The 12,803-nt window shown below is 41.2% G+C and overlaps 1 protein-coding gene across 3 annotated transcripts in view; it reads left to right on the forward strand.

Annotated features, from left to right (window-relative positions):
- Window positions 1–12,803, forward strand: part of POLR3G (RNA polymerase III subunit G) — a 63,874-nt gene that overhangs the window by 42,448 nt on the left and 8,623 nt on the right. For all 3 annotated transcript variants that reach the window (XM_075593042.1, XM_075593047.1, XM_075593054.1), the window contains 3 exons: window positions 2,065–2,118; window positions 10,022–10,086; window positions 11,285–11,407. In XM_075593042.1, coding sequence (XP_075449157.1) covers window positions 2,065–2,118; window positions 10,022–10,086; window positions 11,285–11,407 — 242 coding nt within the window. The remainder of the gene's footprint in view (window positions 1–2,064; window positions 2,119–10,021; window positions 10,087–11,284; window positions 11,408–12,803) is intronic.

A 12,803-nucleotide genomic window follows, 5' to 3' on the forward strand; every position in this document is an offset into this window, starting at 1 on the left:
ACACCCACTCTGCCTCAGGCAGGAGAAAGGGGAAAAAAAGTTACAGGCTTCAAATTACAGCACACTTTAAAAATAGATTAACCCACTGCACACTCCCAAAAAACAGCCACCCCTGCTAGTATACCCAGTACTTCAATTTCCTTCTGGTTCTAACTGCACACACTTTAAACAACCAGCATTTGAAATCAACCACACATATCAGTCAGTACACGCAAGTATGCTAGGGGGGCAACGTTTCGAGGGACGACCTCTTCATCTGGCCCATTCCCCCTGGTCCCAAGGGGTCCCAGAGGTACTTCCCTAAGCCTTCCTTCCCCTATCACTGGTCAAATCAGACACTCCTGAAAACTGATAGCCATCATAAAGTATAGGCTGAACACAGCTTGTAGAAGGGCAACAGAAATCCACTATAGTCAATGCCGCCACTTTGTGACATTCCCATTGTGACACTGGTTTTTGCAAACACATTTGATTTAATTCCGGTTTGTTTATAGTGTTATTAAATATATTATCTGCATTTGTTTTCATCATTTAGCTATTAGACAGTGAGTGCTGGTACTTGCATATATGTGTATGGACCAGTTAATGTAATATTCTATCTTCATGTTAATTAGGAATAAAGAATACACTTTTTTTAAATTAAGTTTTTTTTTTTCTAGGGTAAAGTAATGGGATAAGTCAATAGTCTTCGGTATGTCCCCATCTTGTCATTATGTACCAATTTAATTTGGAGATACTTCTATCTTGCCAAATGTTTCCCATTCCAGGAACAAGTTATTAGACTTCACACTCCTGATGGCAAAGAAAGCCTTGATGATAAACTGGCTGTAAATTAAACCACCTACCCTTGGTCAACTTGAAAATTGTCATGTACATTGAAAGGATTGACGCCTCTTTAGCTAAAGATATCACGAGTAGTATATTTATACAGCAATAGAAATGGTTTGTTTTGAAAATGCCCTGGGAAACTAAAGTTTTTACATTCTTAAACTCTTTGATCATACAAAATAATTAGCAAAGGTTAGACTAAGACCTGCATGATTCCTCAGTCTAATGTCCATCCCACTTTTCTTTGTGCCCCCATTTATTTTGCTCTTTCAACAGGTGTGATAGTCCTTTAGTTTATTTAGATTTAGTTGTTTTTTGGGGGATTAAATAAAATGTAGAAAATAAGTGCATGTTGAGGATAGTGCATGTTGAGGATAAAGCATGAGCATTACACCAAAATATCTACAAAACAATATTTAAAGATATTTAAAGTAATTGCATAAAATACACTGAAGAAAAACATTTGATGATGTGTAATGTTTTATTGTGATTGTACGGTGGATCTTGCAATTTGCTTTCATGCTTGTAACTAGAGATGGGGGGGGGGAAATATTTTGGATTCGCCTCACATCGGCCGGTTTCTGTAGTACGCAGATTTCCATGAATGCGTCTCAAAACGGGCGATTCCTCTCTTCCAGATTTTTTTTTTTTTTTTTTTAAATCATTGACAATCAAATCCGCTGGTGGATATTAACAATCCAATCCGTGGATTCCGCAATCCGCAAACAGATTTCTGAATCCGCGGATTGAATTATTAAAATCCATCAGCGGATTGTATCCAATGGCGGTTTTGGATTATTCCGCTCGGGTTGAAATTGAAACAATCCGTCAACGTATTTTACTCCGGAACAGATTTTGAATGGAAAGCCCGGAAAATTCCACGAAATGGACTTGGATCGTTTCGCCCATCTCTACTTGTAACTATGGTCATTTCTTTTGGATGCACCAAATAAATCTACAAAAAAATTCTAGCTGTATATATTTTTTTTCTTTCGAACCATTTTAATTACAATAAACAACTTCAATTGCTAGATTGCACAACTTGTTGAACTAAAAATGAAAAACTCAACAAGAGCCTTGAAATAAATCTCAGTCTTATTTATAATATTAATTCTTTTTTTTTTGTTATTGTTTACATGCTATGGAAGTTTGTCCTTGGTGCATTTTTTTCTTTTTGTTTTCATAAAGACTAATATTTATTTTGTCTTTTACATATATATTTATTTTCATTTTCAGATTGGGAAATACTGCCAAGGGAGATGAAAACAGTAAAGAAAGCCATAAAGAAAGGTAATCATAATATGTATTTTACGTATACTGTACATTCATTGCAGTATACACATGGCTGTAGGTTATGCCTATCCCCATTGCTATTGGCAAAAGATGTGAACATGGCGATTCATCTGATTTTAATGCATCTTTCCCACCTGAGCAAACTGAGAGGCAATGAGTTTACAGTATTTACCTCCTACACAAGCTTATATTTATAAGCCTCCACAGAGCTGTTTATCTGGGAGAAGGACATGGGTAATAGCTTGAACATCCAGATTTTCCACACATAAAAACAACCTTCCTTACAGTGCATGTTTCTAAGAGGTACAGCTCAACCCCCTTTATAACGCTGTGCTTGGTGTCCAAAGAATCACATCGCGCTATAAGAGGATCGCGTTAGAAATAATGTACAATTGTATGCATTGTACAATAAAGTATTTAAGATACCAATAATCGCGTTGTAAAGTATTCATAAATATACGAAAATTGGGATCCACGCTTGCATTGCGTTATAAGCGGATTCCCGTTGTAACGGATCGTGTTATAATGGGATTGAGCTGTGTGTGACTGCCCTGGTTCCCAGCCAGTGAAATGGTTTCCCTCTGATACCTTTTTGTTTTTGTTCCAAGTTGAGCATAGTACAAAGCAGCAAAAGAAGCAAAGGGTCACAGGGGATATAGAACCATAGATCTGCCATGCCAAATATGAGAAGGGAAGGCGGGGCTATGGACTCCTTTCCAGCTGGGTGTGATAACGCTCCTGATTTAAGGAGGGCCAAACTATAACCGTCACATGAGCCCAAAACAACCCCAACAAATATAACTGTTACATTGCCACTCTGTGCTTCCTTGAGTACCAGGATTTAGATTTAACCATCTATAGAAGCTATTCGCAATACTAAAATAATGTCTTCTTTAATGATGTTATGATGTAGGATCTATATCCGGACTGAATCACACAAGCAGCTTTCTTCATGTCTCTGTCTTGTCTTTGTTGCTGACACTTTCTCACATTGGACTGGAGCACAATCATACATTGCCTAAAGTGTCTATATTTGTTCCTTTTGTCATTGCATTCTCAAAACGGCCTGAAGGACTGAGGCAGCTTTAATCTGATGAAACAGATGATGAGCTTTTATTCCTCTGTAGGCCACTTGTATGACAGTTGCGGAGCATTTACGCACATAGCTTTCTTGCTCCTTTCCTTCTTTGTACACAAGCGCTGAAGTATTTCTGAAGTGTCAGAATGCTTGCCTTCTTTCAGTCAGATTCCGCTTCGATCCGTGAAAGTTGTAACTGAAGACATAGGGATTTGCTCTTCTCGTTGTCCAAATCATCTTCTGACCTTTCTAGCACTAGCAGAAGCTCTGCCTTTCTTGTTCCACTTGTTTCCTCAACTTTTTTCCATTTCATGGAGGCTTCTATTTCCTTCACTGACCTCATCAGACAAACCGGAATTCTCTTCTTGTAGATTCTTTTTACAGTCGGCTGAATATCTAGGACCTCTTCATATGTATTCTTCAACATATATAGCTGTGCGCTGGACCACCTCCTGAGCGACTGCATTCCCCACCTGTGCCTCCACATAGTTCTGCTTTCAGTTAGTAATGACTTGATCGACAAGGTTCTGGTAACTGGCAGCAGCAGCGTTTGACCTCTCCAGATTATTCAGCATGTCCTTCAACTGACTGCGCAAGTGATGCTTTGTGTTCTACAAAGATACACACTTTGTGAATGCTGCGGACAGACACCTCTGTAGCCTTAGCTACAGCTTCTTGCTCCTTATTGTACTGTTCACTGAGAAGATCACAGTCCTGCCAGTTTCCTATGCATGAGCTTGTGCATCTTTAGGCTCAAGCGATAGTCAACCTTTTTGCTCATCCTTTTCCTCTACAGCCTCTTTTTGAATCCACAAGTGAAAAACAAATATATCAAAAAGTGGCGCTCAAAAATTATATAAACAAATGTGATAAATTGTGATACTTAATACAAACATGAATGGATGCTGCTTAACCCAGTGTGGGGTCGTTCTCTCGATCCCGTGGACAGTGAAGGGGTGAAGATCATCGGGAAGCGCAAAACCATGTAAAACAGAAGAAAATTCCCTGATGGTGCAGTATTGTGATTTATATGAGAATAAATATCAAGGTGCAGTGTGCTAAATACTCACAAGTGTAGAGTGAGCAATGTTCCCATAAAGGTTTCTTTTAAATGACAGTCTGTCGGACCGTCAGACAGGTAAGTGGAATGGTAAGTGCTGGAGACCTTAAATGAATAACATAAACACGGACATAGTGCAGACTGTATAAAATCTCTTTTAAAAGTAAGTGTATGTGCAATGCACTCACATGGTATAAAAAAGGTATAAGCGTTTAGATCACACAGGTCGGATCTCAGCAATGTTTAAGCTGCTCTCTCAGTCCCCCCTCTGCCTCGGCGGGCGTGCGTGTCACCGGTGCGTCTCACCCAAACCGGAAACCGGAAGTGACGTCATCTGCTCTGGGGGACTCCGATCCTGTGGGAGATTTTTCTTGTCAGCCTCACTCTACGCGTTTCTCCGTATTGCGGTTTCTTCACTCCTGAAGAAACCGCAATACGGAGAAACGCGTAGAGTGAGGCTGACAAGAAGACACTCCCACAGGATCGGAGTCCTCCAGAGCAGATGACGTCCCTTCCGGTTTCCGGTTTGGGTGAGACGCACCGGTGACACGCACGCCCGCCGAGGCAGAGGGGGGACTGAGAGAGCAGCTTAAACATTGCTGAGATCCGACCTGTGTGATCTAAACGCTTATACCTTTTTTATACCATGTGAGTGCATTGCACATACACTTACTTTTAAAAGAGATTTTATACAGTCTGCACTATGTCCGTGTTTGTTATTCATTTAAGGTCTCCAGCAATTACCATTCCACTTACCTGTCTGACGGTCCGACAGACTGTCATTTAAAAGAAACCTTTATGGGAACAATACTCACTCTACACTTGTGAGTATTTAGCACACTGCACCTTGATATTTATTCTCATATAAATCACAATACTGCACCATCAGGGAATTTTCTTCTGTTTTACATGGTTTTGCGCTTCCCGATGATCTTCACCTCTTTTTGAATCCACACCTTCATCACTGGATATTGCTTTGCCACCTCCCCTATCTGTTCCTGGCCGATCACTAACCTGGTAAGGTGTACTTCTGCCTGTTTGCACTGCCAGACTGTTGAGGGATTCTCTGAGTCAGAATCAGACAGAATCAACTTCTGCTATCCCAGGACCTGTGCTGTGGATCCCGCCCAGCACCTGCTTCCGAGAAGCCTCTCCCGGGGTGAATCTGCCAGTCACTCTAGGCTGCAGAACATCTAGACTCCCCTCGGACAAATGCTTTCCTGAAGTAGGAGGGTCATCTTTAAGCATGCTTGCAACTTCCAATGTTAAGTTGAGACCACCTTTTTCTCTTTTGTTTATTATTATTATGGAGTCAATCTTTTTTCTACATGGGGATAAGCTATTTGCTCTGGCACAGCTTTCTTGGCCCCACAATACACTGCTACCTGTGTATGTATGTGTGTGTGTTTGTGTGTGTGTGTGTGTGTGTGTGTGTGTGTGTGTGTGTGTGTGTGTATATATATATGTATATGTATGTGTGTATACATATACAGTGGTTGACAAATCACCAAAAAATCTACTCGCCACACAAAAAAAATCTACTCGCGACCTAGGGCCAATATTTACTCGCCCGGGGGTTAAATCCACTCGCCCGGGGCGAGCAAATGTATTGGTTTGTCGAACACTGTGTATATATATATATATATACAGGTAAACCCCGTTATAACGCGGTCCTTGGGGTCCACCCCGAGACCACCGCGTTAGTAACGGGGTCGCGCAAAAACAAAATGATCGGGGCAGGAGATGGGAGCGGGGATGTCCCTCCGGTCCCCGCTTCCCCCTGTCACCGCGTGACAGCCCGCGGGGCAGGAGATGGGAGCGGGGATGTCCCTCTGGTTCCCGCTTACCTCTGATCCCCCCACGTGCCCGGTGCTCCCGCTGCCTGCATGGAGGTGGTAGCGGGGGGTTTCTTCTCCCCGCCGCTGTCCCCAGCGTCCTCCCGCGGCCTGCGCGGGAGGAGGGGGGGGAGCGGGTGGTGGTGCTGGTCGCGGCCTTTCCTCTGTTCCGACCCCCCCCCCGTCTGTGTAGAGTGAGAGAGTGTGTGTGTGTGTGTGTGTGTGTGTGTGTGTGTGTGTGTGTGTGTGTGTATGTATATATGGGAGAGAAACTGGGTGTGGGTGTGGGTGTGTGTGTATACTGCACCGACACACTTTATTCGAGCAAATACCCGGTATGTACCTGGCAGATACCTGGAATGCGCCGCTCCTCACCTCTGACAAGCCCCGTTGCATTTGCCTTCCCAGCCTGGGTTCATGCCTGGCTGATGGGCGGCTGATCTGTTAAATGATAATGATTAGGATTTAATAGGCTGCAATGCTTCGCGTGTCTACCAGATGGCATAAATTCATGAATTGTAATGCAGTATATATATATGTACTGTGCAGTATTGCAGCCAACAGGAATAAAATGCTTCAATCCCTGCCGGAAAATAACTCAATGCACTCGGGCAGAAAACAGTCACAAACCTCAATACACCCGGGTATACCCGAATTCGTGGGACTAGCCGAGCTCGAATAAAGTGTGTCGCCAGTGTATGGGTGGGTGGGTGTGTATGTGTATATATGGGTGTGGGTGTGTATGTGTATATATGGGTGTGGGTGTGTATGTGTGTGAGTGAGCAGTGTGTGCAGTGAGCAGTATGTGCAGTGTGTGCAGTGAGAGTGTGTGCAGTGATGGACTTCCTAACAAAAATCGGTTGGATTGTCAGTTGGGACAAAAGGATTCTAGGTCCCTTTCCAGAAGCACAATTCCTGGGCTTATTTTTAATATGGCTTAAAAACAAATCTTCTTGTCGCATGTGAAATGCTGGATTCTCCAGAAAGATTGCAAGAAACTGAGATTGACCATTTGGCCAACAGTGACGAATTGTATGAAAATACTAGACCACATACCTGCTTCCATTGAAGCGGTATTGTTGGCTCCATAACCTATGCAGCCCCTCAAGGGAAATATCCTTTAGTACTGGAGCAAGAAGATAACCACTATAGAGGGGTCAATTCCCCTTCTCGCCTCATCCAGATGGTCTCTGGCTTGGTGGGAGGAGATCGAGAATCGTTCACAGGAACGTCTTCCTGCTTATGAGGCATTGGAACAACAGATGGCAGTCAGTCCGACTGGGGGCCACATCTTCATTAGCTGACGATCCAACGTGTTTGGAGTCAAGACGAGAGCAGTTTACTAGCAAATATCAGAGCAACTGACAATTCTTAATTTCTAAAGAATAGTTAAGTGTCCTTCAAGTTCAGTCTGTTAAATCGTCTATTGTCACCTAATGTATATCAACAGACAAGGGGTCACAAAAAGTGCCTCAATGCTAATGGAGGTAAATTGCATTTTAAATTGCACGGAAAACATTGTACCACAAATATTAGCAAACAACAATCGGTGATCTCAAAATGTTAACGCGGATTTCCTCAGTCAAAGACAGATCCTGCAGAGAGAGTGGGTTCTAGATCCTTAAGTACTCTCAATGCTAGTCAGTAGATGGGGATGTCCCCACATAGATTTGATGGCCACCAAAACCAACATTAAGCTTCCACTTTTTTGTTAAATGAATTTGGAAGGTAAACCTTATCTGGTGCAATTTCCATTTTTGTTTCCCTCCAATTCCGAGGCTCCTGCGGAGCATCAGGAAAATGCCAGGATAATAGTGATCATTCCCTTCTTGCAAAGACGACCCTGGTTTTTGATACTAGCATATTTAGCAAAGGAGCCTTCATTGGAGCTGCCTAAAATAAAATACTGTACCTAATTTTCCATGAGCTAATCCATTATCCAGACCTGCACCCACTACAATTGATGTCATGGAGTTTAGAAGGCAAAAACTAGAAAAAGAAGCCTGGTCACCACAAGCTATTTATACCCTTCCAAAGGTGGTGTGGTGACAATCAAGAAGATCCTGCAGAAATTGCAGTTTAAAAGATTTTAGATTTTCTCCAAGCAGGATTTGAGAAAAAGTTTGATTTAAAGTCCAAATGGCAGCCATTGGCTCTTTTACATGGGAATCCTTAACATCTCATTCTGTATTTAAAAAAAAGGTTCCTTAAGGCTATTGGGGGGGGGGGGGAATGGGCAAGTATTGTGAAAATTGTTTCTGTCTGGGATCTCAACATTGTTCTTAAGGCGCTATGCCAAAACCCCTTTGAACCACTTCAGAACACAACAGATAAGTTGACAGAAAATGGCTTTCCTAGAAGCCATCTACCTTTGCTAGAAGGGTAGCAGAAATTCAAGCCATTTCATATAAACATCCAGATCTAATATTTAATAAGGACAGTGGTCTTCAGAACAGTTCCAGACTTCAGGTCCAAACTAACCTCATTTTTTTCACCTAAATCAGGACATCATTCTGCCATAATCCGAAGATTAAAGAGGACAAATTTCACTCCTCAGAATTCGGTGCCTAAAGATTTATTTAGAAAGAACATGGGCATGGAGAAAATCTGACAGGCTCTTTGTTCTCTTTTTCGGAGGTCGCAGGGGACAAACGGCATCATACGTTTCTGTTGCAACGTGGATGAAAATTACAATCCTAGACGCTTATAATCGGGCAGAGAAACAACCACCATTTAAGGCTAATGCTCATTCCACAAGGACAGTATTTAATTTTGAGCAGAAAGAGCAGAGGCTTCCCTGGCAGATATTTGTAGGGCAGCGGCCTGGTTCGATATTTATACATTGTTACACACTACAAATGTTATGTTTTTTTCTTCAGTGGATGCAGCTTTGGAGAGGAAGGTTCTGCAAACTGTTATTTAATCTCTCCCATGTTTTTTCTTTATTGCTGTGGGACATCCCACAGGTGTGTGCTGCCATGGGACGCAGAAGAAAGAGAATTGTACATACCCATATTTTCCTTTCTTTAAGTACAGTAATAGCAGCACACACAGTACTATATATTTTCCACCCATTGAGTCTTTTTTAAGTGTTATCCTTTGGTGTTCATTTTGTATATTGCTCAGGTACGACACTGTCCAGGGGTAGGGGGAAAGACCATTATATAGCCAGTCTTCGAGGAAAATTAGCCTTCTGTCCTACCTAGAGAGAGGAACTAGTACCTACGTGTGTGTGTGTGTGTGTGTTGCCATTTTTGGACTAGAAGAAAGGAGAATATTGGTAAGAACAATTTATGTTTCTTTCTGCTGCCACTGGGTGAAGAAGATTATGGAGAAACTGGACATAAGTGAAATGTCTTCCTGGCCACACCTGCTTGCATTCCTCCCGATCACTAAGGAATTCCTTTTAAGATACATAAAAAAAAACAGCTAATTTCCCCTCTCAAACAGTTGTAGATCTATGTGTTTAATCACCCTACAATCCCAGACCAGGTTTGCCCCACTTTTAGACAAACACAGAAAACCTGTCCGGGGTCCCTGGCTTGACCTGCCATAAAATAATACCATGTATTTTTAAGATGCAACTTCTAACTCAAATTAACCTGTTGTGTGCCAGATTATTAAAATACTGAATATTTTAATGGTCGTATCATGAGGTATAGAAAGTTTCACCTCTTCCAGAAGAAGCAGTAACCAAGGGGATTTACAACCTTCAAGGGATATAATGGACCAAGACTGTCACAAATTAGAAATGACTGAAGGACAAAAAGCTATCTTGATAATTGCATTATAGATTTTATTTTATTTTAAATTATAGCGCTACTAGTTTTTTTTCCCCCTCACTTTTCTAAGTTGTTTAATTGTAATTGATTTTATAATGTACTTCACATTGAGGTAACCAACTTTTTTTTTTTTTTTTTAATGTAGTAGTTCCAAAAAAGGCTAAAGTGGCTAAATCAAGCAGCAATGTGGATGTTATGAAAAAATTAGAGGTAACATTAATTTGCTTTTCCTTATGACGTGTTTTCTCACTGTATTTTGTCAATTGTAGTTACTTGTAAAATGTGTCCAATAGTGAGGGCAGTCTCTTCAAAAGGTAATAGGGTCCATTACAGCTGAAAGACAGAACTTGTACAATTTTATATGTAATATTACAAAAGAAGTACAATGCTTGATGATAACATGATGTATAATACATGGGGTCAGACCATTTATAACATTAAAAGGAATACAGCAGAAAACATGTGTATACTGTATATACGTTACCAGTGAAAGTCTTTTAATGGGTCATGAAGAAGGAAAGGAGATCCATGCACACACTGCTCCCCTAGGTAGAGTTGCCTTATTATGGGGTCCAAACACATTCCTTTACCTCACAACTCTCTTCCTGTGAAAGATTCCAGATTCCTTGACAGGCCTGTCACCCATTTGTCACCCCTGTCCGGACTAGAGACACTTTTACGACTGCATAGTTTTGAGAAGGGAATCATTTCATTTCCAATGTAATCGGGAAGTATCAAATACTTAATTATTCCCTCCCAAAGTTAACAGATCTATTCATGGTACCCAAATCCTTGCACTCTGGGTAATATGACTAATGCATAGGTACCACCTGTGACTGTCCCATTTGTTATCTTGAGAGTGAAATCAATGATCTGATATTTGTAAAAATGACATCCTCTCCCTGTTTGCAGTTGTCCGCAGTTCACCAGTTTATACAGTACGTCAGCACTAAGAATTCTGCCGAACGTTAATTTTCTTTATTCCTTAACATTATAAACTAACTAACGTTTAGTGTTGCTTCAGTCAGCCTCGTGCCTGATATGTAAGGAATGTGTGGGAAGGCGCGTTGAAACTTTGCCCATCCAGAGAACAAGAACACCTATTTGGGTATCTGCCTGTATCCTCTCACTGTCATTTTAATATAAACAGTTAGTTCCTGAAAAATCAACATCCCTGCCCTTAATTGTTTAATTGCCACTTAAGCCGTGGACCCATAGCTTTTTATGACACAGACCCTTATTGTCATAGGGAAACATTATTTTAGTGACAAAGTATAACTTCTTGGTTTCCATACTTCACGCAAACTATAATTTGTTATGTGGCTTTATCTTGGCAATCACGTGTGTTAGAAGACCTTGGAACTGAGCTTGTTGATATTTAGGTTATTTTTCCTTACATTAATATTAGGATTTGGAAAAAAAAGGCGATGAAGAAAAATCAGATGAAGAAAATGAAGGGAAAGCGAAAGAGGAGGGCGAAGAGGAGGAAGAGGCTGAAGCACTAATAGAAGATGAAGAGGAGCACGAGGACGTAATGCACTCGAGTTTATTTGTTTTTAAGGAGACTAATTTAACACCTTTTGTGAAATGCAAGGCGTTGAAGACTGCTTTGGCAGTGACATGGTTAATGCAAATTGATTAATTTTGCAGCAGGGCATCATTGGATAGGAAAAAGCAATTTACGTAACTTGATTATGGAGAGTGGCAGTTATTTTAACCTCCTATACACACTAAAGACGAATGTGTCGTTTATTCGCGGCTGTTTCACTGCGACCAAATGAGCACCGGTGGTCGGCTTCATACAGACCTTCTGTCGCAGCCGATCCGCCACTGGAACCACTGCTGCCGACAGCTTCTCAGGTAAGTTTTATACTGGTTAGGGTAGGGGGTTAATTGAAGGTGTTTTTAGGGTCAGGGCTTAGCGTAGGGGTGACAAAAATAGAGAAAACACTTCACACCAGATAGTGGTAGTTAAATATATTGCAAAAATATTTTCATAAGTAAATACACAACATGTGTTTAATGTGAAAAATAAGTGAATAGTAAATTAAAGGATTTTGTATACAGTGACTGTGTATAATAAAAAATAGTGATATAAACTATGTATAATCACAAGTGCTGGATAGAAAAGAAGAGGAGTATATTGAACCTGTGTAGTTTTGACATGAGAAGCTGAAGCTGGTTACATAGGATGGCTCAGCAACCTATAGCACTAGTACACAAAAGAAAAAAGCGCAAAATCTCATAGTGTAGTAAGTATAAAATTGTATTGAAGTATTCAGTCAACAGGTGAGTATTGCACGTACATCAGGGTAAGGATAAAAGAGCATGACATGTTAGGGACATGTTAACACAATGGCATCTACTGTACAGAAAAATCCCACATTGATCGTTCGATCCCACTGGCTGTACCAGATGAAGTGTCCTGGATCCCTTCTCCACGAAGCTCTCACAGCGGGAAGCCTAGCAGACCAGGACCGACACCATTTGTAGCAAGATTTGGTGGTTCGTGGAGAAGGGATCCAGAACACTTCATCTGGTACAGCCGTTAGATCGAACGATCGATATGGGATTTTTCTGTACAGTAGATGCCATTGTGGTAACATGTCCCTAACATGTCATGCTCTTTTATCCTTACCCTGATGTACGTGCAATACTCACCTGCTGACTGAATATTTCAATACAATTTTATACTTGCTACACTATGAGATTTTGCACTGTTTTCTTTTTTTTCTTAGGGTAGGGATTAATTTTACACACTTACCTAAGTGGCAAGCACCAACGGTCATTTGGTCGCAGCCAAATTTCCTAGACCGCACTGAAGATGTATAATGTGATCATTCACGTTCAGAAGCAAGATGTGTTGGACTTTTCATTCAGTGCACTGTAGAAGTTGTCCCATGTAGCTTTAGTTAGTACACCCCTAT

This window comes from Ascaphus truei, chromosome 1 (assembly GCF_040206685.1).
Source record: "Ascaphus truei isolate aAscTru1 chromosome 1, aAscTru1.hap1, whole genome shotgun sequence".
NCBI lineage: Eukaryota > Metazoa > Chordata > Amphibia > Anura > Ascaphidae > Ascaphus > Ascaphus truei.